This window comes from Styela clava, chromosome 1 (genome assembly GCF_964204865.1).
Source record: "Styela clava chromosome 1, kaStyClav1.hap1.2, whole genome shotgun sequence".
NCBI lineage: Eukaryota > Metazoa > Chordata > Ascidiacea > Stolidobranchia > Styelidae > Styela > Styela clava.
This window is the reverse complement of record NC_135250.1, coordinates 13,267,917-13,294,441: the sequence shown is the minus strand read 5'-3', so window position 1 is coordinate 13,294,441 and position 26,525 is coordinate 13,267,917. Positions and strand designations below refer to the sequence as shown.

Sequence of the window (26,525 nt, the reverse complement as noted above, 5' to 3'; positions counted from 1 at the left end):
TTTATTCCTTTTGCTGTACATAAAAAATCTAAATTCGGATCATTTGTATCGTTATTTTTCGAACTGAATCCGATATTTAGACAGAGAATATGCGCATGAGCTCTTGATGACAATCAACGACTATAACATACCAATAGAGTCAATGAAGAAGCAGGGATGGCTTTGGATGTAGGCCTATGGACATATGTAGTAAAATCGGAAACTGTAAAGTTACAGGATCACAGCTAAGAGGTCGTGTCTGGAGTCATCCCGCTTTGAAGTCAAAAAAATATGGTAACCCTATATATATATATTACTATTTTATCGATTTGGTCGATAACACGGGATTATTTTTGCTGTATTTGGGCGACGTGAATATTTGGGCAACATTTTGCTGTCGCCCAAATAGTTTGAGCTTTATTTTCTATATGAATCCATCGAGCAAACAATCTGAAACTTTTTGTGATTTTTAACATAACCCTCAACTATCGCCACATAATGTGGGATATGTAATTCGAGCAAAAAAACTCTGATTTTTGTCGACAGTTTCTAGGCCTAGCCATATTTCATGTAGTTATTTTTGCTAAATTGTAGCTACAAATATATATCATGATTTCCTCTTTTTTAAACCGGTTATCTTTTGACCAGAATTGGAAGATTAGCAGGACAAAATTTCCCCTATCGTATTGTATTTCAATAATTCACCGGAAACTTATCTGGTACTTGGGACACTGTTATGGTATATTTCACTCTGATAAAATGTGCAAACTTCAGACGAGACTTATGAGTCAAACATAGTCTGTGTCTGCTCTGTCAGGAGCGATGAGAAGTTGGTTTTAGTTATCGATTCGAAAACTTATGGATGCGGGACATATTATTATGTAGTACAAAGGCTTTGGGAAATGGAATACATGAAAATATATGGAGCATTCGTGATATGTACTTTTTGCATGTTAGTGTACTTTGTTCAAATACATTTTTTTTGCAAATAGATCATATGTGGCCAGGTGTATACCACCGGGCCTATTTTATACAGCGAACGGATATTTTAATACAACGATGACTTGTAATAGGCTACCTTGTCATAATGAAATTGTTTGTCGGCCAATGGTACAGAACAGTCAATCTGAACTACATGGCCAGCCCAAGTCATTTTACTGTTACCGATTTTAAAAGACTGATCCTGAGGGGCGACGTTACAACAATTAAAAAGCTGAATTGATGGTCTTGTACAAGATCTTTTTCACTTGTAATTACTGCGATGTTTCCAGTTGGTTTTGAGAAATTTGGCAGTTTTGTAACGCTGGGCGATTTTTGCTGCCTAACCATACTTCTATATAAAGCCACGATCCTCATTCCACTGCTAACAATATTGCCATGTCACCTTCATTGTTTATATCAAATAATGTTCAGATACCTTTTAATATTATTCTTACACCCCTCACTTTGAAGTCCCAGATAAGCGTTTTCCTAAAAATACAAAAATGGTAGGATTTGGGTCAAGTCCCTGCTCCCTTGGCACAAATAGAAATAGCTACTTCAAGTTTACTGGTGACGCGGTTGATTAGTTTTTTTTTTCATATTTAACATATTATATATCCATTATACTTGCGTGATTAACATACGGATCTTCCGTACAACGAAATTTTCAAATTAATTTATGACAACATATTACATGAACTTCTCTCTTATGACGCCAAAAATAATTTCAATCAGAAAACCGTATGATGTCACAATTATTTTTCATAATTAATAGCAAATATCATAATTGCGATATCACACAATCTTGAATAGGGGTGTGATCTCCACCTTACCTCAGGTTATTGAACCTTTCCTCTCCCACACATTTTAAATTTAATTTGAGGGTAGTGTTTAATTAAAATCATTTTTAAAATTCAAATTGGGTCTTATTTGGGAAGAAACACGGTAGTTTTGCGATGATTAGCCCTTGCTGTGTTCTGTGTTATGTCGTAATAATTAAATGGGTCGCCCTAAGCTGTGGTAATAAATAGTGGGCCACAACTCTAAAAAGTTTGGGAACCACTGCCCTAGTACATTGTGAGCTATTTTGAACGCATCCCACTCGGAAAAATACATTACTTGGAAATCGGAAATTGAACGCTACACAGTTGAAATTCAGATTACAAGGAGATAATTAGCTCCAAAATGGAGTATAACGAACTGCGGTATATTTGAAAGCTCTGTGAACCTTTTAGTAACAGTTTTCCTACTTTACAAATGGGATACAACTTGTTACTAAACCTCATAGAAGCGTAGGAATTAGGACAACTTTCTATACCGCAAGTCTAAATCGTTTATGCCGATGCCGAGTTATTTCGTTTGCCACTTTCATTCTCTTTGTTCTCCAGTTTTAAATATCACGATCATCAGAACACGAAACATTGCATTCGATCGGAAAAGTTCATTGCCCAGCTAGGCCGGGGCATTGGAATTAATTCTGCGGGAATTTGAGTTTTCATACATCGTCGATTCTTCGTCTCGTTCATGAAATGGTAACTACATTTGTTTAAAATATGGTTATTTATTCGGGTGATGGTTCGATTCAATGATGCCATATACCAAAATACTAGGTAAAGGTTTTAACTTGCTCATATAAATACTTTAAATTGCTAATACAACCTATCGTCGCTGGAAAACTTAATAATTACGGCAAAAATTGCGTTTTTGATAACATCATGAAGCGATTAAGCGATATTTTCGAGTTCTTTGCCTAAAGTTGATGAAGAGCACGTGCAATGCACTCATTATATTCAAATACATTCGAATACAACAAAAAAACGACATCGGAGGCGGAAAATTAGAATAATCGATGAAACCCTAGTTAGCCTAGTAGCTTCGATATGCGATGATATGTTCCCTAACTCCATTTATTTGCAAATTTCAAAATTTTGGTTGAATGCGTCTCTGAAATACCAACTGAATGGTACTAACATTTTTGTTTTTTATTAATTATATCAAAAGTTATGACCAAAAAACTATAAAAATAAATAAATTTTTTCGAAAATTATTCAATGAATTTTAATTATAATACTTGTAACACCTTTTCTATGTATCCTGGCCAATACAGGTGTCGCATAAGGGGGTGACTGAAATATCTGGCTGTTCTTTGGTTCTTGAAAAACTATTCGAAAACGCGCAACTCTCAGTGTGTCCTCCAATGCCACAAATATCAAATGTTGTACAATGAAATTTGATATATTGAATTAAATCCAGTAAAACAGTTCACAATGTTGAATGAGGTTAAAGAGGTGTAGCGTACTAATAACAGAATGATGCAATGTGTATGGTGATGTGTAGCGTAGCGGTTTTCTGAATTTAAATGAAAATATTCAAATACAGACCACAGAAAATAACAATAATGCATTAAAGCACTTGCAAACTTAATCATTAAACAATGTGACATTGTCTAACTCTACTGACAGTATTTAATTAACATGAAATACTATATACAATTTAAATACCAATTAATTATTATTATTTGGAATATTATTTGAACTAATAACAAGAATTCTTATCATAAACAACAAATACTAAAACTTACCGAAACGTTTTAAGCCAGGCGATAACAAATATTCAGAAATAACTTCAATTTCAGTTCAGGATTCAGAGAATCAATCAATCAAATTACAGTCTATTTATAACTTATATAATATTCTACAATAAAAGTTACAGCAGTTATATGTTCCAATAACATAAGCCTTGGGTATGGGCAATTATTATCCCTACAACCGGACGTTAAACGTAACTAATTTAACACATAAAAAGCAATCTATGCGAATATTAAGCAACGACTGCCGTCAAACACGGCAGCGAGTCACGTGAGAGCGAGGCAAGATTAGACTTGTCCAGCGAGAGTCGATTGCAACATATGTGGACAGCTGGAATTTTCCATTTGTCGTTTCACTTTAGGGAAATCCCCATTGATAGAAGATAATGCCAATTTTCGAACTTACATAAACTCCCCCCAAATGTATGCATTGGGACAATAAATACATTTCCCTTAAAAACAAAAAGTTCAAAAATTGCAGAAAACGAAATTATGGTCAAATAATAAAAATTGACGAAATCTCAACTTGTATGTACATGTGCAATATTTTCAAGATTTCTCATCTTGAATAAACAGTCCATAAAAAGCTGTTTTAAACAGTTCAGTTCTTTCATTACTTTTCTTCCACATTTGCTTCTTGAATGAGACATAACTTGTTGATTGGTCTTCTCAGTACTCCCCATTGAGTTTTGACATCTACATTACGAACTATGTCAAATCGATCCGGATATGTGTTGACAATTCGTCCCATTTCCCATTTGCCCCTTGGTACACTGTTGTTTACCACAAGTACTATGTCCCCAACAGTGAAGTTTCTTGCCTTGTCCGGCCATTTTTGACGAATGGCTATGGTTGGCAAATATTCTTTGCAGAATCTCCTCCAGAACTCGTCAGCAAGAAGTTGAACTCGACGCCACTGTAGACGACTATAGGAATCTTGATTATTGAATAATCCAGGTGAAATACATGGTGTTGGTTTTTGCAGAAGTAGATGATTTGGAGATAATGGTGCATTATCTCTTGGATCAAAAGAAACTGGACACAAAGGTCTTGAATTGATTATGTATTCTGCCTCCAGGAGTGCAGTATGCAGAACATCTTGAGATACAACAGGAGATTTGTAAAATATCTTGTTCAAAATTCTTCTTATTGATCGAATTAAAATTTCCCAGGAACCTCCTTGGTTGCTGGCTGTTGGAGTATTGAAATACCAGCGGATTTCTTGTTTTTTGAAGAATCCATCTAATTTGGTATGATCGAGCTTATGCATTTCTTCTCGTAATATTCGTTCTGCTCCAACAAAATTAGTTCCATTGTCACTGTGCAATTCAAAAGGTTTTGATCTTCTTGCCATAAACCTCCTAAGAGCATTTATGAAAGCATCAGTGGATAAATCTTCTGCCAGTTCAATATGTACAGCTCTTGTTGTGAGGCATGTAAATATGCAGCCATATCTTTTGATTTCACTTCTCCCACGTTTGATCAAATATGGGCCGAAGAAGTCGATTCCTGTTGAATAGAATGGTGGTTGACCAACCTTTAGACGAGCAGATGGCAGTTCAGCCATTAACTGTTCTCCTTGTCGTGTGTTAGCTTTTCTGCAGGTCACACATTTATTTAATTCATGCCGAATTGTTGCTCTCGGTCTTGTGATCCAGTATTTTTCACGAATAACATTCCAAGTATGAGAAACACTTGAATGTCCAACTTTCTTGTGATAGAAGTCAATGATTAATCTGGTTAAGTGGTGATCATTTGGTAAAATGATGGGATGTCGCATTTCGAATGAAATAGGAGCTTTATCCAACCTCCCCCCAATCCGTAGAATTCCATCAGTTATAATTGGATCTAGTTTTGCAATTGACTTTGTATGCTCAGCTTTCTTCATCTCGTGACGAGCCTTCCTGTCACCAATTTCACTTTTGTCTGATAAATTATCAATGACAGATTTGTAATTCTGCCGCTGAACATATTTCACAAGTGCTTGCTCTGCGTATTGCATTTCTTCCACAGTTATATTTCTTGTGGTAACAGAATTGTGGTTACGAAGGAAACTTTTATAGCGTAACACCCATGCAGTGGCAATCTTGAGCCTTTGTAAATCAGAAAAGCTTTTAATGAAGTTGTCAATTGTGTCAATATCCGAAGCAATAATTGTTGCCACTTTCTTTCTTTCAATTGGCTGAAATTCATCAGGCAGGTCCGTTTTATCTTCAGAATTTCTTGGCCAACTATCTTCGGTCTTCCATAAAAATTCAGGTGCAAGCAGCCAACGACTTTTATTGATGAGAGTTTTCAATGATAAGCCTCGTGATGCGTCATCAGCCGGATTGATTTTTGAAGGCACTTGTCGCCATTGAGACGGCTTTGACTGTCGATGAATCTTGGCCAATCTATTTGCAACGAAGGTACGAAAACGTTTTCTTGGATTACATATGCTTTGACGCACTGCACTCGAATCAGTCCAAAATACGGACTCACAATCGGAATAATTCAACTTTAATCGTAGCCACTTATCTGCCTTTACAGCTAGCACAGCAGCAACAAGTTCAAGTCTAGGAATGCTTTCAGCCCTCGGAGGAGCCACCTTTGCTTTACCACATAAAAATGAGCAGTGTATTTGATTATTTTCATCGACCAGCCTCAAATACGAAACTACACCATAACCGAAGCTAGAAGCATCTGAAAAATGGTGTATCTCACAATGTTTGATATTTCCAAATTCTTGTGGCTTGAAACATCTTGGAATCGAAATATATTCAAGATCAGTGAGCTGTTTGAACCAAGTGTCCCAGTCTTTAATATTGTCTTCTGTAATTACTTCATCCCAGCCGAAACCTTTTTCGATGATTTCTTGTTGCAACATTTTTGCTACCAGAATCACGGGAGCGAGCATTCCCAGGGGATCAAATAGTGAATTAACTGCAGATAAAATTGTCCTTCTTGTATATGTCTTCAACTTAGGTACAGTTGAACGAAATTGAAAAGCATCGGCATCTACATTCCAGAAAACTCCAAGAACACGCTCTTTTCGAGGTTCATGCAAATCCAACTCTTTCACAGATTTGGTATGTTCAGATTCTGGGATATTGGCCATCACAGTGGAACTATTTGAAATCCACTTCGTTAGATTGAAACCTCCCTTCTTCATCAAATTACAAAGTTGTGTTTTTGTGTTTATTGCATCTTCATCACTATCAGAAGATGTAAGACAGTCATCTACATAAAATCCATTTTCAATAATCTCACAAATTCTTTTATCAAATTCATGACCAAATCGTTTTCCGGTTTCCTTCAAGCAGAATGAAGCAATGCAAGGTGAACTGCAAGCTCCAAATATATGACGTTCCATGAAATATAATTCTGCCTTCTTTAAAATATCACCATTTGGCCACCAAAGAAATCGCAGAGCATTGCAATCTTCTTTCTTAACTTTAATTTGATGAAACATAGCTTCAATATCAGCAACTAAAGCTATGCGTCCCTTACGAAATTGAGTCAACACACCAATAAGGCTTGACACCAAGTCTGGTCCAGGCATGAGAGTGTCATTAAGAGAAACACCTTTATAAATTGCAGCACAATCAAATACGATACGCACTTTCGGTTTGTTTGCGGTACACACCGGGTGGTGGCACAAATACCAAACAGGACCTGCAGGGATATCTTCTTCTTGCGAAAGCTTTTTCGCAAAACCTTTTGTAATATATTCCTGCATTTTTTCTGTGTATTTCTCTCTCAAATCATCATTTTTAGACAAACGTTTATGGAGATACTCCAATCTGCGTTCAGCCAATGCACGACTTCCGCTCGGCAGCTGTGTCCCAGGACGCCAAGGTAAAGGTATTGTGAAATGACCATCGAAATGCTCTACAGAGCTCTTCAGAAAATTTAGAACATGTCTATCTTCTTTCGAGGTTGGAAATGTCAAATCTCCAATCTCATCTTCAAAATCAGTGTACCATGTTCTTCTTATCTCTTCTTCGAGTAACATATCAGACTTCACAAAGTTGACATGAATCTTGTGCGTTGATGGCATATTCACTGATGGTCCAATAATCGACCATCCCAATGGAGACTTTTGTGCAAATGGCTGCTTCTTGTTTCCAGTTCGAACTTCCAACACATGATGTGCATATGGACAATCAGTTCCAATAAGCAGAGAAACATTTTTATTTTTAATTTTACGTAGATTAAGTTCTTGCAGATGAGGAAGTAGCTTGAGTTCTTCTTCAGATGGAATAGGATTTGGTTGAACTGGAATCTTGTCAATAGACATCACATTTTCAATGAATATTTCTTCTGCATCGTCAATTGATGCAACAGTGAGATTTACAACAACACCATCATGCATGACTGGTCGTTGTCCTAATGTGTTGATTTCAACAGTTCTTTGTTTTCCAGTCAAACCAAGTTCTTCAATTAAGCTTGTTTCACAAAAAGTTGCGTCGGACCCAATATCGACCAGAGCATATGTTTCCACTTCAACGTTATTTGCTCGAATCCTGACAGGCAAAATATTTCTGTAAGTATACATGGAGCTCTTGCATGCATTTGAATTAGCTTGAACTGCAGTAGTCACATTCTTCTGAATTGAGCTTTGTTTGTCATCATTCTTTTTGAAGTTTGCATTTTCTTCATTTTCTAATTTCTTTGTATTTAAATGCAACAAAGTATGATGTCTTCGTCCACACCCTTTAACAGAGCATGTATATTGTGACTTGCAGTCCTTTACCAAGTGACCTCCACGTAGACAATTGAAGCAGAAACCAATTTCTTTCAGGAATTTTACTCGTTCTTCAATCGATTTAGAATTAAACTTTTCACATTTTGACAAAAGGTGGGAAAAGGAACAACACTTACATTTTAAAATAGCAGGACTCTGGACATGAGAAGTTGCTTTGACATCCTCAGTTTTCACAGTATAAGTTGTAGACTTTCGTGTTGATTGCCGTTTTTGTTGTGGCTTATCTTCACGTCTTCTGATGTTCAATGATTTCGCAGTATTTGAACCTGCAATATCAGCTTCCTCTTCAATGAAATCAGCCAAGTCCCATATCTGAGCCTTTTTACCAGTATTATTTTTGATCTTCACAGCTTTCCTTTCCCATCCTTTCTGTGAGCTGTATGGTAGCTTACTGGCAAAATCGATAATACGATCAGATGTATTCATTTCTCCAAGGCTATCAAGCTTACCGAGCACAAGAACACATTTTCTCATTAAAAGCGCATAGTCTTGCAGTGCTGCATGATCATCTGGTTTTATATTCGAACAACGATGCAACTGTTCTTTAAAAGCTTCAGTTACAACATCTGAATCTCCAAATTTCTTATGAAGAATATCTTTAGCCTTGGCATAACCCACTTCTGGTTCAAATATAGAACAGTGTTGTATGAGCGATTTCGCTTTTCCTTTGCATTGATGCAGTAAGAAAGCTAATTTCAAGGCATCTGTGGGTGCTTTAGCATCAATATTAGTTTCAAAATTTTTTTTGAAAATATAGTAGTCAATAGGATTACCAGAAAATGTCAAATATTCCAACTTTGGAGCATGCATGGCTTCACCAAAAGCTTTGGCTATACTCTGAGCAAATTTATCAGTGTCAGTGACCAAAGGTTTAGATATATTATGTTCATTATTTGCATCTGTGTTCAGTGCAAAATCAGCGGACTGTTGGGAAAATCCAGAATTCACGCTGTCATCATTGCTTGAAGACACCACATCTTGTTTAGGTGAAACAGCAGGTTTAGTTGTAGCGATAGGAGATGATTGACTTACCACCTGTTGATTAGTAACGTTTCTCTCAGGTTGTTGTTCGTGTTCTACAGTCCGCGAAGTTACTACAGCTGTAGCTTCCTTTTGAACACCAGATCTGATGAATATATCTGATGAAGACCGAGAACTTCCAGCATCATCAACCACAGACAAATTCTCCCAAACAGCAGCCTCTGCTTCTGCTTCTTGCAAATCAAATTTTGCTTCCAATATTTGATTTTCATGTTCAATTTTGCGTTTTTCATCTTCAATTCTCTGCTTTGCTTCTGTTCTTTGCAATGCAATTCGAGCTCTTTCACGCTTAACTTGTGCCTTGGCCATATGTACAGACCCTTTGCTGCATATTGATGTCTTGCTACTCGCATAAGAGCGTTTACTTCGCATGCTACCAGACAAGGACACGACTTCACTTTCCGCTCTTTCTCTTCTGGAATCGGGAAGTTCAGAATCTTTGCATTGATTTGAACTCCACGTTTTGGGGTTTTGTAAATGTGTGAATTCACGTACTCGAGCAAAAAGGTTGTCAATGTCTTTATTCACATTCCAAAGTTCATTTTCGAATTTCAATCTTATTTCATCATTGGGTGCAGCTGATATACTCTCAGAGTACATTTCCACAAGTTTGGCAAAAGGATCATCAATACTTGACATAACAGAATTTAGCACATGCAAATCCTGATCAGCAATTGCTTTTTCAGCCATGAAATATAAATGTTCTAATGTTGTACGTTGTTTTTTGACATCAGCCAGTGATGGCATCTTCTGACAAGCGGCTGTTGTATAGTTAGCCAGTTGCCTCAAAGCCAGTTTTCTGGGTGAGTAATCTTCATCACTCGAACTCAAGTTCATGATTTCGTTTCGAAAACTTATTATGTAACACCTTTTCTATGTATCCTGGCCAATACAGGTGTCGCATAAGGGGGTGACTGAAATATCTGGCTGTTCTTTGGTTCTTGAAAAACTATTCGAAAACGCGCAACTCTCAGTGTGTCCTCCAATGCCACAAATATCAAATGTTGTACAATGAAATTTGATATATTGAATTAAATCCAGTAAAACAGTTCACAATGTTGAATGAGGTTAAAGAGGTGTAGCGTACTAATAACAGAATGATGCAATGTGTATGGTGATGTGTAGCGTAGCGGTTTTCTGAATTTAAATGAAAATATTCAAATACAGACCACAGAAAATAACAATAATGCATTAAAGCACTTGCAAACTTAATCATTAAACAATGTGACATTGTCTAACTCTACTGACAGTATTTAATTAACATGAAATACTATATACAATTTAAATACCAATTAATTATTATTATTTGGAATATTATTTGAACTAATAACAAGAATTCTTATCATAAACAACAAATACTAAAACTTACCGAAACGTTTTAAGCCAGGCGATAACAAATATTCAGAAATAACTTCAATTTCAGTTCAGGATTCAGAGAATCAATCAATCAAATTACAGTCTATTTATAACTTATATAATATTCTACAATAAAAGTTACAGCAGTTATATGTTCCAATAACATAAGCCTTGGGTATGGGCAATTATTATCCCTACAACCGGACGTTAAACGTAACTAATTTAACACATAAAAAGCAATCTATGCGAATATTAAGCAACGACTGCCGTCAAACACGGCAGCGAGTCACGTGAGAGCGAGGCAAGATTAGACTTGTCCAGCGAGAGTCGATTGCAACATATGTGGACAGCTGGAATTTTCCATTTGTCGTTTCACTTTAGGGAAATCCCCATTGATAGAAGATAATGCCAATTTTCGAACTTACAATACTACTTTTAGTTTCGTTTTATTGAAATCTATCCAAATATATTAAAAATACAACTACAATACAATTTTCCATTTTGGGGTCAAATGGCAAATGGGTAATTGAAACCACTCCCTGAAAATATAAATACAAAATTTCCGCATCGACTGGTGAAAAAATTTTCAAATTCGCTGATCAATATGTGTTCGAATTTTAACTCACGATTTCGTAAATTTCAGCAATATGTCACATCTCAGACAATCCAATTTTTAAAATTATGAACGTTTTGTCATCTGTTATCTAGATTAGAATCCACTATGAACAACTTTCAAATATCGCTCTTGAATCTATTTTCAGGTTACACTTTACGCCTACGCATATATATAATATATATATACAGTATATACACAAATAATCTTTATACTTTCGTGTGAGGGCATCGAGAATTGAAGATACAGGCAGTCAGAACGAGCGGGGCGGATCGAGACAATGTCGTGCAGCGAGCGAACAACCGTGACGCCAAATTAACAACATATCATGCTGTAAATAGGGCTGGCGCCAGGCCTCAGACGCGTCCTAAACATGCAAAACCATTGCTCTCGGCCATTTCAGGGTACAAATTGTAACCAGTGTTAAATTTACCTTACAAGCAAGGCATTTAGCGTTAGCTGTGAACGTTTTTAATGAAGGACAATTATTAAATAGCAAATGACTATGGTATTCCTTGCTGGTGTCCTCACTAAAAATAATACTTTTTGTTCACTATATGCCGCAGAAAAGAGTGGCCCAACTGCAGCAAAAAATAGCATGTGACCTCAATGCAGCAAATAGATATATATAACGTATCTGTGATAATATGTTTGTCATTGGATCTATTTATAGTACAGTTTTTATACACATATATATATATATTGAAAATCAGATTTCCTAATTTTTGACAGTTAACACCTTTGGCCCACGGGCCCAAGTTCGGCCCCCCTTGTTTACGTTATAACAATACAATTCATCTGTCCAATCCTCGCAAATTCCTTTTTGGAATTTGAATGAACCAACCAACCAACCGCAGATTGTTTTCTAGACCAGGGGTTCTCAAACTTTTGGTCTTGCGGAGCCCGTGAAGAGGTTGACTAATATTCACGGGGTCCCAAAATAAATTTTAAAATTGTTACTTTCCGAATAATATTCCTGAGTAAGTTAAAGGTACATTACAAATTTAAAAGCTAAACCTTTTTTAATGGGGTTAATACAAGCCATAAATAAATCTAAATTTCACAGATAAATTATATATATATATAAAGGCTGTAAATTTGACACTTGACAAACGTATTAATAAATTAGGGGTCAAATCTTGTCCCTTTTGATATTTTTAAAAGACCCAAAAATTTGCTAATACCGCGTGGCGTGGCGTGGCTTTTAAAACCTTAACATCTTTACGTCGGTGTTCATACTCGCTAAATCAAAAATTTCCTACGGTATATACATGTATCGTTCCACAATGACGGCAATAATTGCTCTTTTGTTCTCGTGGGGAATTATGAGTTCAATGAGAAAGCATCGTTACCATATTATAGTCATTGCTTGATCGGCGACGAGAGGCTAAAATATTTAATAAAGAGGTAAATCCGCAACTCAAATTCTTTGATTGAAAAGCGGCATTATGAATGATTAAAACTAAAACTTAAAACGGAGGATAACACTAAGTTTTGTTTCAACAGACTCACAACAGATAAAAGCTTTTTTAGACATTGTAAATTCCAAAATTTGGTGTTATGTTAAATTTTCTTTGGTTATTCATCTTATTAACTGAAATCGAAACACAGTCAATTATGCGCGCGAAGTACCTTTTATCCATTCTGAGACTACCGACGGAGCCGCGTGCAATAACATAAATTTCAATCGTTCGTATTTTGCCCAGACCTTGTGATTTTTTAAACGGCGATATCTTGCAAAGAATCTGAGAGGCAGACCTGCGCGGTAGGAGTTAGTGTAGCAAGAACGGCTCAAATTTGTCGAATTCGCTATATCTACCACACTGCCACGCAATCAGCCATGATTACGATTATTGATTAATCGGGAAGGGCACAAATATCTTATCAAACTACTGGCACCGGTAGTAGGTATGTTCTTTTGTGGACAACATGACTTTGTTTCTAATATCTTATGATAACAGCGTTGTTCAGGATATACAGTAGTCCACAAGAACTTCGTTCACTTAACTTTGTTTCTCATTTCGTGTCCGCGGATTGCCGTGGTAATTTGAGAATTAATGATTTATTACATTGAACACAATTAACCCAATGAACAAGTCATTTTAAATATGCCCGCATCGGTCATAGATTGTAAATTGTACTTTTTGAGTTTTAACGTCAACCTAGGGCTTTTTGTGACGCCGATATCTTGCTTAAAAATAATCTCGAGTGCGCAAGAACAAATCGAGTTTGACAAACCCCAAGATCGCAAAAATACGATTCCAATTTATTTATTGTTGGCAGTTTATCACGTATTTTATATTATTTTAGAATAGTAATCTTTTATTTTAGTAATCCTAATAGTAATCTCGGATCAAACGTGAGTAACGATAAGCACCATTAAATTATTATGACAAGACATTTTAAATGTTGCTCGCAATGGTCATGGATTGAATATTTTACGCAACAGAAATCTCGTTATCCACTGAAATATTTTTTTCAATCGCGAAGAATGTTGCGCAAAAATTTCCGATTCCAATTTTGAACCCCTCTCCCTCTTAAGAATCCTGGCTGCGCTCCTTCTTATAGATGATGTCATTTCTGAATTCCGCCTCTTCGCCATATTTCGAGACTATACTGTTGTCAAATTTTATTAAACCTGTTATTGCTTCTTTGAACAATTAAAAAATTAGCAAAGACAGTATTTTGAAAAGTAATCGAATAGCACGCGGAGCCGCTAGGTTTCTCCCGCGGAGCCCTGGGGCTCCGTACAGAGCACTTTGAGAACCTATGTTCTAATCTAGACTATATACAAGATTTAGAATTTAGACGCTAATTTGCAGTTTATTGTTTTTCTGCCTGCAACGCCGCTAGAAAAACAAAAATTATTGACTTAAAATGACGACCTGGAAGTCTGAAATAACGATGGAACAGTATGGTAGTGACTTTAATTAATGTGGTTAGAAGTCGATGGAAAAAATATTTTGGTGGTCCTCCTTATTCTGCGTATTCTAACACGTACCTCAGTAAATCTCAATTGAATACCATCGGAGGTCAAAATAAGTATACAATCGAATAATAGATTGTAATGCCAATGTTCGTATACTGTAAACCAGGGGTTCCCAAACTTTATTGGCCGCGGGCCAAAACTTGAATCGGAGGGATGTTCGCGGGCTGGAAGAGTGTAGCGCCTGAAAGCGCGTGACGTGTCTAAGCTCTTATGGTTCATAACTAAATTACTGCCCTATGTAATCATAATAATTGAGATAATGCTTTAGTTGAATTGTTACCATAAAAACACGTGCTTGAAGTGTGATAATGGCGTAACACTTGGCGCTATCTAGAATGAAAAAAGGTGAAGCAAAATCTGTTGCACTAACTTGCACACTATTTCACTCAAGCTCGGCGGGCCATTTTGAATCGTTACGCGGGCCGGATTTGGCCCGCGGGCCGCGGTTATTTTTGTTGAATCAGACAAACTGACAGGTAGAGTCGATAGACTACGCATGGCTACTCAAATTATTTTCACCAAAGGTCACACAAAATTTAAAAATTACCGGGTTCCGGCCATTCTAAGAATATGTTTTAACTATGCGAACAAAATTTCAAATGCATCGTTTGATAAAATACAAGAGCAAAGCTCAATATCACTCCTCGGCGCCGGTGAAATATTCTCCCCATGGTGCCAGGATAATGATAAGGATTTACATATTTATCCCGGAGAAAAGGAAAGCCGATAAGACGGCTTTTACATATGGCGAACCAAGGCCTCACGTCCGGTTGCCATTCCATGTCGGGGATGGGATTAGTTAGTTATTTGTTTTCGGAAGCATGGACCGACCGACCGACCGACCGACCAGCGGTTACGTGAATCACCCTACGGCGGCGAAGAGTACAGCAATCCTCTCGCACATAACCATCCCGCATGGGATTCGAACCAACGCGGAGTAATTAGAGGTGCGGTGGCGAGCGTATTCCTAACGATGAGCCACACCGCCGCGTAAATATATATATATATATTTGAAAGTCTTCCAGCAGTTTGAATTATCTTTAGGGCTGAAAATTTAAAATATATTAGTTGCGAAAAAAGACGATTTTTTCCAAACAACATAAAGACACACGAGTCCAAAAGCGTGACAAATAGATGCATGCTATAAGCTACTAAAACATGCCAATGTTTGCCACAACACAATGTCTAAAAATCTGTGAAAATTGATCCAAGAAGCCAATAAAAACTTCAGTTTTTAGACCACCACTGATATTTTGCTGATTAGCCAATGCTAGCTGAGTAAACAAGTGAGTCGATGCTCCGAGAAACTTATATTGCTATCAAAAATGCTATGACAATTTTTCCTCAGCGATTAAGCGAAAAATGCATTACATCATGAATGTGAAATAAAAAGGGAACAATGCATTCGAAGTCAAGAAGCAGCTGCGGTCCAAATTTAGCACTCGAAAAGTCTGGGATTCGGACCGCGGTCCGCCAGTTGAGTGTCCCTACTAGTACTACTGTACCTGTACCTTTCCGTTTTAGTATGCGTTCATTGCGTTGTATATAATTAGGCCCTATATGAATATAGGAATAGAGCGTGATCATTTCGACCAAAAGGAGCGTTAATGGGGGTAATGAAGTGTGGAAACTGGAGAATAAGAAATTATAGTTAGCAGGAAAGTGATCTTTCGGCTACCTTATTTCAGTATTTGGAGAAGAAAAAAATTATTACAGTATTAAGAGAGGAGATAAAGTTGACAAGATTTTTAGAAAACATTGGGAATGTTTCAGAAAATGTCCCATACATTTGTGAATAAATCTATGTGTATTTCTATATTATTATTATTTTGAACTGTCTACCCAAGGCCACTGAAAATCATCATGAAAAATGGTCTTATGTCTGTATGTCATATTGTGGTCAAAAAATCTGTGGAGTGAAAAGTCTGTAAACTTTTTTCTCTTGGGATATGTTCTTCTGAACTTCATTAAAATAAACAAACTTTGTGGAAATTTGAAAAAAAATTGAAGAAACATTTTCTGACAAAATTGATTCACATATTGCTGTAGTGATAGGGTTTGTTTGAGAATATAACATTTGTCTTGGGCTAACTAGCTTTCATATCTCTGGTATGTATAGTTTAGTATAAATACCATATTACTGTATTATAATGTCTCCTGCTTCATTTGAATGGCCTTGGCAATACAACTTCCCTCCTTTTTTCACGTTAGTATATTTTGTGTTATCAGATATCACTGTATTATGTCTTCAGAAAATGCATTATATATATATAATGGATTTGCCTAATTTTCTTGGTGTCGTTAATAATCTACTTCTTATTAGCATACTTGTTTTGGTAGGGTTCAAACAGTGTTATAATTGCAACTCATATTTAGGATTCAACCAAATTCTGACACGAAAGCGAAGCAGATAGATGCGTGGTGTCAACTTGTTATAAACTATCATAAACATCACAGCAAGTCAACTCTACGCGTTGCAGATGTACAGTCTTCTCCTCTCTTTTATAATAAGACCATTGATAGTAAGTCTCAGACTTGTCAGTTGAGAAAATTTTTTTGGGCATTGAATGAAAAAATGTTCTTGATCATGTTCTGTGCTGATGACACTTACCCCACTGAGGTTGGGAATGATGTAGTTTCTAAATTGGGTTTTAACAAGAGCCAAATTGATAAATTTCCACTATTCTGAATAATTTTTATTGGCATAAGCTTCATATGTGGTTCATCCACGAAAAAATAAATTACTGAGCTTGTCGGTATGTAAGTGCACAAGAGAATCAGAATATAAAATGACTGTTGTCCTCTTTATTTTTTTAAAGGAAAATTATCTCATGAGGCAGTGATAGAGATTTTGAATACCTTACACAAAAAAGGGAATCTAGAGTGGACGGATAAGGCAAAAACAACATGCACAATCATCTGGAAAACTGTAGATCAATGGGCAGATCTCATTTATGCATGGGTCAGCACTGAATTTTCCAGTAGTGTCTGAGATCTGAAGTTTAGATTAAAGATTTTTAAGACAGTTCAGCCGTCATATTTTGATAAATACCCTCACTTGCTTATTTAAATATTTCGACATCGTTCGATAGTGGTTGGTGTGAGAGACATACCAATCTTTCTGGTCACAAAAATCAACTCCAATTTCGAAATCTACTCTATTAATTCTGGAGTTTTCAGAAGCCTACATTGTTGTTGATATTTGTCATAATAAGCAAAATTGCCATTGTTGATGGTACAACACTATTGATACCTATCTAAAAAGTGATATTGGCAATGTTTGGACCTCTAAATCTCTTGGAAACAATTTGACTTATTTTACTAAATGGGGGAACTAGTGGATATGGAGAATTTTCTGCTCATCGCGTCATGAATGTTGTAATTTTTTATTTCTAGATATTTCAAAATGGGATGGTCAACACTGTGTTCACTATATTTGAATTATGCCATGGAGAAGAATCAGCCAATCAAGGTAAAAATATTTTTATTCATGTATAATAATGTATAACCTATTCATCAAGAGTCTATATAACCGTATTTATTTTTATGGCAATGATGTGTTCAAACTTTGTAGAAATTGGAGACAAATTTGTGCACTAGCTTTAACTACAAACTTGGTCTTACAAAATTATTGAAATCTTTATTTACTCTTTCAGAATTTCATGGAATAGAAGATGAAATTTTTTTAAAAGCACTCAGAGTTTTGGAAAATAGAAGAAAAGCTGAACTTATCGGCAATGACGGAATTAAATTTTTCATGTAGAATTATCTCGAAACAGCGTCACCAGACAGATATGATTCTCACAATTTAAGCTTCATATGCATATGATTAGCGTATAGCATTTTGTAGCAAATATGTTATACAAAGCTTATACGAATCAAGTAGTTGCCTATGTGCACACTGGAATGTTTATGCAAAACTGAAACCTGAGTAGGTGGCACTTTTTTAAATTTGATTATGGATTCAAATATTATTGTTGATCAATGTGGAGGAAGACAATATAAATCATATAAACCTTATCTGATAAAAATTTAGTGCTTCCGATGCTTGCTGCAACAGGTGCCGTCATTGGTAGACACTGCTATCTAGCCGAAGATGAAAAACACTGTTTCTTTTGCCTCAAAAGCCTAAATTTAGTGATACATTTATCCTATACCTACCTGTCTACTTCAATGAAAAATCTCTATTGAGGAAATTTATACCAAATTGAGCAAATCTGGAAGTACAATTGAAATTCTGAAATCGGTGTTTTCTCATTTTTTTATACCTTGAATGAATTAACTTGAATATATTGAAACTATTGATTCATACTCGTTTGAATCATCAATCATGATAGGTTATGGATCATTACTTTTGCAAGTTTTACATGTGTTGCTCATTAGTGATATATTTTATTCGATGCAGTTTTTCTTTATAAAATTAGAAAAATCATTTAAATTTATCTTTCATGTTTGAAAATATCCTCGCATATCATGGCCCTACAAATCGTAACACGCCGTATGTACCTATCACATTAAATGATTGCATAAGAGAATAAGTGCAATCAGACTTATGTGCGAGTAAAAGCCGAATTTTTAATACAATCAAAGTTATGCGGATGTATGCCCAACCCCTTATCTTGGCAACTTTTTTGGAGTTTTAAACTCGGCCTATGTGCGAGGATACACAGTATATGATTAACAATGTAAAAAAATCAATTTTCAGCTACTTACCAAACATAAGATATATTATTTAGCCTTGTCACTGTAAATAAGTCAATTTTAAAACTTGAACATGGATGATGTTGGCGAATTTTTAGTTCCTTACTTGCCAAACGTACGTGTTCCACAGGCAGAGGATCGGATTCATAAAGACGAATGTTGCTTGAGTTTTGATACACCATACACAGAAACTGGCTTATATGTATGCTTGAAAAGTTTTCTTTCATTTGGACAAAAACATGTTAATATGTATCATGAAGCTACAGGAAATTCAGTGTTTTTGCATTTACGGAAGACACCAATTGAACCAAAGTCACGAGAGGAATCAACTGAAACAGAAGAGCAAAAACCTACCAGATTGGCTCTTGGTGTGGAAGGAGGTTTTCAAGCCAATGAACAGCAAAAGACAGAGTATGAAGAAATTAATACAATTACTATACTACCTGATTTTGTTGAAATACCCATTGATAATATTGAAGAAATACCTGCAATATTACTGATGAGTGTTCAAGCAGTTTTATCATCCGAATCAGCTACGAGGAAGGAGGAACTTCTTCAATGGGAAGGTGATGTTCGGGTAGTTTCAAAGCACAGCAACACTTTGAAGCAGATTGATAATGATGTACGTATTCCTCCTTCTGGTTGGAAATGTTCAAGATGTGATCTTACAAACAATCTATGGGCAAATCTTACTGATGGAACGATTTTATGCGGCAGGCGATACTTTGATGGCACCGGTGGTAATGAGCATGCCTTGGAATATTTCCGTGAAACCGGATATCCATTAGTTGTAAAATTGGGAACAATCACATCCAGTGGAGCAGATGTGTTCTCATATGATGAAGATGATATGGTTCAGGATTCTAACTTGGCGCATCATTTAGCTCATTTTGGAATTAATATGATGAACATGGAGAAATCTGAGAAAACGATGACCGAATTAGAGATCGATTTGAATCAGAAATTAGGAAATGAGTGGGAAATTCTTCAGGAATCTGGGAAACAGCTAAAACCTTTGCATGGACCGCATTTAACAGGAATGAAGAATATGGGAAACACTTGCTATCTTAATTCAACAATGCAGGTTTTATGCAGTATGGATGGATTTTCTGAGATTTACAATTCAAAATGTATGGAAATTTTCAATAAGGCAATCAAAGACCCTGCTTCTGACTTCAACTCTCAAATGTCAAAATTGCTGTCAGGTCTTTCATCTGGTGATTATTCTAAACCTCCTAAAGATGATAAAACTGTTCCTAACAATGGAATATCACCTGGCAGTTTTAAGAGGCTAGTGGGTCGAGGGCATCCAGAGTTTTCCTCTAATCGTCAGCAAGATGCTCAAGAATTTCTTTTACATTTGTTATGTCTAATTGAAAGAAACAGTCGACTACTTGGTGCTTCTCCATCGAATTATTTGAAATTTCTGATAGAGGAAAGAATAGAATGTGTGCAGAGCAAAAAGGTCCGATATTCTACTAAACCAGAGTATATTTTAGATCTCCCAATCCCTTGCCATGCTGCTATAAATAAAAATGAAGTTGAAAAATATGAAGCGAAAAAGAAAGCTGCTGAGAAAGACAAAAGTATTGTTGTTGGTGAGCAAGTGAGGTTGGAGATACCATTCTCATCATGCCTTGAAGCTTTTCTACAGGATGATTTAATAGATGATTTTTGGAGTCCTGCATTGCAAGAAAAATCAACTGCTAAGAAATGTACTAGGTTCGCTTCGTATCCAGATTATTTGGTGATTCAACTGAAAAAATTTTCAATAGGAGATGACTGGGTACCAAAAAAACTTCAGGTTAGTGTGAATATGCCTGAAACATTAGACCTGGAAAAGTTCAGAGGAAGAGGTCTTCAAGAAGGGGAAGAGTGTTTACCAGATATCGAGCCACCGCAAAACAATGCAACAAAGCAGACCGTCCCTCAACCACAGCCGAACGCAGACCCTACAACTATATCTCAACTTGTAGAAACTGGGTTTCCATATGAAGCATGTGTGAAAGCAGTTCACTACACAGGAAACTGCGGTGCCGATATGGCAATGACATGGCTGATGGAGCATATTTCGGACCCTGACTTTTCTGAACCACTTCAACTTACTGCTGCTCCACCACAGCCAATTGGTGCTGTTGCTGGTGCAAGCTCTGCGGACCCTTCAGAGGAGAGTATTAACATGATTGTGTGTATGGGATTCACCAAAGATCAAGCGATCAAAGCATTGAAAATGACTAACAATAATTTAGAAAGAGCTGCGGATTGGATTTTCAGCCATATTAATGAGTTGGACACTATTGCTGTTGGAGAGGGTGACAACCCAAATGCACAGCAGGAAGCGACTCCTATGGAAGTACCACAATCTGAGGAAAGTGTAACTCGTGATGGTGTTGGACAATATGAACTTTTCGCCTTCATCAGCCACATGGGAAGTTCAACTTTATGTGGTCATTATGTTTGTCACATTAAGAAGGATGGCAAATGGGTTTTATTCAATGATGAGAAGGTTGCGGAGTCTGAGAACCCTCCAATCAATCTAGGTTATTTGTATTTCTACAAGCGCAAAGTGAATTAATTTCTGTGCATCATCTTATTGCATGTCATGTTCAGCCAGTTATTTATCTATAATCACACATAATTCACATCCTGGTATAAAATTATATGCTGGAATGCGAAATCCAATTGACAGACTAGGATCATAGTCCCATTTATCATTCATATGCCCTGCAACATCTTTTGTTGTTCATTTTTCAGCGTTGCTATTGAAAACATGTAACGGGGTATGCCAGATGGCTATCATTTATCAGATTTTGGAACCACTATCAGATTTGGTTTGGCCGACATATTTGGCTATCCTCTTATCTAGAAATTTGAGTTTGTTTGCCTGCAATAAATAATTTTTAATGTTAATGTTTGTTAATTGAGACTAATTGACATTATAAACTTGTTTTAGATTATAACCCTGGGCAATGGGGTGGTGTTGTCTCTGGTGAGTTGTCCGCCTCCCGTTAAAAATACACATATTGCAAAAACTTGGGAGTGGGGTCAAAATAGCAAAGAAATGAACGTATTGAATCAGTGTAACCTCGTAACAACAAGTTATCTAGAGGGGTACCGTAGTATTAACACTCCGCACACACTGCGTTTTTTAAGAACTTGCAATCTTTAGTACCGAAAGTCGACTGAAGTCAGATTACGGTGTCCGCGCTTGTCACGTCTGGTAGAAAACATGAGAGTTGAAGTCGGCATACGATACTGGTAGTCCGTGAATCGACTAAAGCAGCGGTTCCTAAAGTGGGCGAAATCGCCCCCTTGTGGGCGTTTGCTATGGTTTGGGGGCGTTGATGGCAATTGAGGGGCGCTGGCTGTCAAACTGGGCAATTCGGGGGCGCTGACATAAACTTACAAAAAGTGTGATATTTTATGTCATGTACTCCTATGTTTCGGTTCAAACTAGTTTGCTTGTGATTTCGGTGTTGGAAATTTCTCGCTTAACGTAGAATAGGTATTATGACTTTTTTAAATCCGTATTGTTTCATAATAATACTAGTCTAGCGCATACGGCATATGCTTTCTTCACCATGCACCTCACATTTCGTTGTACTGTATTGAATAACAGTTTCATTTTACTATCGATCGGGTTCTATGGTGCTTCGAAGCGGTAGTGTAAGTAGCCTACAACACCCTCGTGTTATAATTGTGTTTGACATTGTTTAATGTCGGTTTATCATTTGTGTTGGTTAATTCAATCGTTTATGTTGCGTCAAACTATCGAATACAGTGATTTAAGCTGCATATTCAACTGATTTTCTATTAAAAACAGTATTATACAGCGTGGTCCCCAAAAACGGAACGATCAATTTCTCAATTACTTTTACGAAATTAAAGTGAATTATTTAATTTTGTCCACACTTGGACTTCTGTTTGCGTATGTTTGTACCTAAAGGTGTCGGAAAATCTAGGGCGTTTTGCACAAAAAATATGTTTTTTCTAGAATATGTTCCAAATGCCCTCCTCAACATTGAAGAAAAAAAGTGCATTCTTTTTGCAACATTGTCAATCACTCTTCTTTGGGTATTTCTCTACTTTATTTCTGCAATTGCAGCCTTGAATTCACCAATCGTTTGAGGATTGTCCTGATACAGATTGTCCTTCGAACACCCTAAATATCAAAATCTAAGAGGTTTAAGTTCAATGATTAAGGTGCCCACTGGATGTCATTGCTAACTTTTCCTCAGGAGAGCAAGCATCTTATTTGAAGTATATTATGGGGGGTCGTCATGTCATGCTGGAACCACTGCTGGTCATCTCTATCAATCTCTCAAGTCATGTCCAGATTTTTCTCGGCACAACCACGTAATGTTTTGTATTCACCGTTTTAAATCTTTCTTTTCCATGTCCTGACAGCAGAAGGTGCGCTTCAGCAAAAAACTAAGTGAGTGGTTGAAAATTTTGCAAAATTTCTTAGTACAATCATACGCAAACAGAAGTTCAAGCGCAAATACCATTAATAGGTTTTTTGAATATAGTTAAGAATTTTTTGATTTCCGTTTTCTTGATAACCCTGAATGCCCAGAAGCGAAAATACACCACAATCATTTGGTTTATACTTTCAAACCCATGTTCAGTCTTCAATCTTTTTGGCAACAGAATCAAATTATAATATCTTCACGTGTGAGATCGGGTCAAAAGTTTTTTTATTGCCCCTGCCAGCTTATTCTCAGTAGAGCGTGTATTTAGTGCACTGACTGCACTTTTACATATCAAGACAGATTCTCTCGACAGTGTCAGACAAGACTCAAGACTGTTTTTGACTGAAATGAAGCCGGATTTTAGCCTCCACCAATTGGTTCAAGCTGGAGGTATTTCACTAGGCTCAACTTTCACATTATACTAATGATGAATGGAGAATGATGTTGCTTTGAATTTTTTTTTTTGTCGGGGGCGTTTGCTAGTTAGAAAGTCGTCCAAGGGGGGCGCTGGCAGACAAAAGTTTGGAAAACACTGGACTAAAGTATATAATCAATTGCTTGATCCCATAAGTCATTCTGTATAAATGAAAAAAGATAAAAGTCACAAGAGGAAGAATATCGGACTATATATTAATTGAAAAATAATACGATGTTAATGTGTATACTCTAGGTCTAGCATACCCATAGACTGGTGAAATATATATAGTTAGTTTTTAAATCAACCAGGAGCTCACCACACTAAATAGAAAACGAACTAAAAACTTATCGACGAAATCAGCTACAGAAGACTCGAACAGATCTCAATATACCATTCGGCTTTATAGGCTAAATATATATTAAATGTTTTGAAAATAATAACGTTGAAGGTTCTTTCAGATGATTTTGCATGAACATCATAATATATATATTCGTTTGATTATGTGAATTTTTGTCAGTCGTTAATCTATGGAATAAATTCACATCTTCGTAACTGGCTATCTTTGGCCTTCTCTTTTTCCAAGTCAATCTTTTTTTCGAGCTCTATATTCTCTTTACCCCAAAAGGCCAGGACAAAAGTCAATTCGCCGCATTCCCATCACATTAATTATTTAATGACTTTTCGTTTACCTGTTTCGTAAGATCTATTGTAAAAACACACAAAAATGCGATTTATACCCTATCCCCATCCTTTCACACCAGAATCTGGGACATGAACGTGCCATAAACTGACTATTGTACTTATCGTGGTTATGTCGTACCTCTTTGTCCTGTGTACTGGAGTTTTATTTGTATATTTCATGTCTGTTGTTCTACTATAACGCAGCAGTCCTAAACTGCATTTATACTTGTTGGGGCGCATGTCGCACATCCGTGTCTTAGACCAGTAAGGTCTTGAACATGTATCCCGTCTCTGTTATACGAGTACCGTTTAATTATTATGCAGATACTGTTATGTTTTTGCGGCAAATAAGCATACATACATAATAATGAACAAGAACTGTATGAACATCCACAATAGAGCGTCAGGAATCACTTTCCCTCCTTTCTAACACGTTATACTTAATTCTCTTAACTATACTTAATTCTCATTTCAGATAAGCGCCCTTCAACGGCGGCGTGTTTCACATCTACATGTCTTAGTTTTTACTCTGTGGCTTAAATTTATTTTCATGATTTACTGGAAAAAAATTTTTAGTCCGTAATGAATCGCAGTGTAAAAAGCAATCTTTGTAAGGTTTATGAAAACTTAGATTGAAGTTTTTGTCTTACCTCATCGATAAACGTGTTACGGTGGAGACCGCCGTTGGTAATTGCTGGTATCATATGAATATGGATTGATCCAGTGTGATTAAATTTGTTGTGAATGAGTAATAGGATAGGACTTACATATTTATCCCGGGGGAGAGGAAAGCCGGTAACACGGCTTAACCTCGTGGCGAACCACGGCCTCTTGTCCGGTTACCATTCTATGTTGAGTATGGAATTAGTTGGTAATTTCTTTTCGGAAGCATGGACTTGATGTTAGAGGAAGCTGTAACTGACCAGCGGTTATGTGGACCACCCTACGGCGGAGAGGAGTCCTGCAATCCTCTTGCACATAACTAACCCCACATGGGATTCGAACCTGCAAACCCACGCAGAGTAATATTCTTGAGTTCTTGCAGTATTGGACATCACTTACAAACAAAAAAAACTTAATGGCAGAGATTCACACGGCAGTTGGTGCATCGTGCTGAGCTATCGAGGTAAATAAATACACTTATGCATCCTGTACAAATATTGTCGATGAATAACTTTGAACTATGGGAAATTATAACGCTTTATATCAGGCCGATGTAACTCAACAGAGTAAATTGTTTTACTGAACATTTACTCATATTTTTCAGTAAAAAATAAAACGAATTTTAATTTGTGACTGATGCGTTCAGTAAACTAGTACTAATAACTAACTAGCTACTAATACCACAATAGCAAGAATGGTTAGAACAGGGTTGTAGGTTTTCAAAGTGCCTATTTGTTTACTTATCAAAATATAGACTTGGTTAATTTTGTAAGAAGCAATAACGGCATTAATAAAATTTAGCGTCAAAATGTGGCAACTAGGAGGTTATTCAATATGACATTGTGTTTGAGTTCCAATATGTAACGCCATATTTCAATTACCACTCTGTGGCCACATTTTGACATTATTTTATTAATATGTTTGTCAAGTGTATTTTTTAAGTACACTGCAGCAAATATATCCCAGTCATTAAATGAAGTAATTTTAATTTACTCAGGAACTTTAATCGGTAAGTAACAGTATTTTATGAATGTATTGTAGGGTTCCGTGAATCGTAATGTATTGGGGGTTAGCCTTCGCCCGATTTATTCCATAAATCAATAGCCCGTCCATTGAATTTGTGACGGCTGTTTCATACAAAACTGCCTTTATGTTAAGTTATTCACCAAGTCAACAATCGAGCCAATTAGGTAATAAATTGTGGTATGCGGTTTAATAAAACATCAAATTTAATTCAATATTTTCTTGTTCAAGACACGCTAGTAAATGTTCCTACATAATAGATGAGTGTGATTGT

The 26,525-nt window shown here is 36.4% G+C and overlaps 3 protein-coding genes and 1 long non-coding RNA gene across 4 annotated transcripts; 2 read left to right on the top strand and 2 right to left on the bottom strand.

Moving 5' to 3' along the window:
• Nucleotides 1–3,176: 3,176 nt before the first annotated feature.
• Nucleotides 3,177–4,359, bottom strand: LOC120341051 (uncharacterized). The gene is made up of 2 exons (XR_013474370.1): nucleotides 3,542–4,359; nucleotides 3,177–3,309 (listed from the first exon to the last, which is right to left on the bottom strand). It is a non-coding gene; the product is annotated as an uncharacterized LOC120341051 (long non-coding RNA).
• A 78-nt stretch (nucleotides 4,360–4,437) lies between these two features.
• On the bottom strand, nucleotides 4,438–11,110 carry LOC120327658 (uncharacterized). The gene is made up of 3 exons (XM_078115414.1): nucleotides 10,705–11,110; nucleotides 4,514–10,472; nucleotides 4,438–4,463 (listed from the first exon to the last, which is right to left on the bottom strand). The coding sequence occupies exons 2-3, from the start codon at nucleotides 10,170–10,172 to the stop codon at nucleotides 4,438–4,440; spliced, it is 5,685 nt and encodes a 1,894-aa protein (XP_077971540.1). The 5' UTR covers nucleotides 10,173–10,472; nucleotides 10,705–11,110.
• A 4,733-nt stretch (nucleotides 11,111–15,843) lies between these two features.
• LOC120346516 (vacuolar protein-sorting-associated protein 25-like) lies at nucleotides 15,844–18,998 on the top strand. The gene is made up of 5 exons (XM_039416285.2): nucleotides 15,844–16,499; nucleotides 16,670–16,815; nucleotides 17,113–17,255; nucleotides 17,690–17,765; nucleotides 17,950–18,998. The coding sequence occupies exons 1-5, from the start codon at nucleotides 16,444–16,446 to the stop codon at nucleotides 18,054–18,056; spliced, it is 528 nt and encodes a 175-aa protein (XP_039272219.1). The 5' UTR covers nucleotides 15,844–16,443; the 3' UTR covers nucleotides 18,057–18,998.
• Nucleotides 18,999–19,063: 65 nt separating this feature from the next.
• On the top strand, nucleotides 19,064–21,904 carry LOC120346303 (ubiquitin carboxyl-terminal hydrolase 5-like). Its single transcript, XM_039416015.2, has one exon. It carries the CDS (start codon nucleotides 19,068–19,070, stop codon nucleotides 21,567–21,569), a length of 2,502 nt encoding a protein of 833 aa, XP_039271949.2. The 5' UTR covers nucleotides 19,064–19,067; the 3' UTR covers nucleotides 21,570–21,904.
• Nucleotides 21,905–26,525: the final 4,621 nt, after the last annotated feature.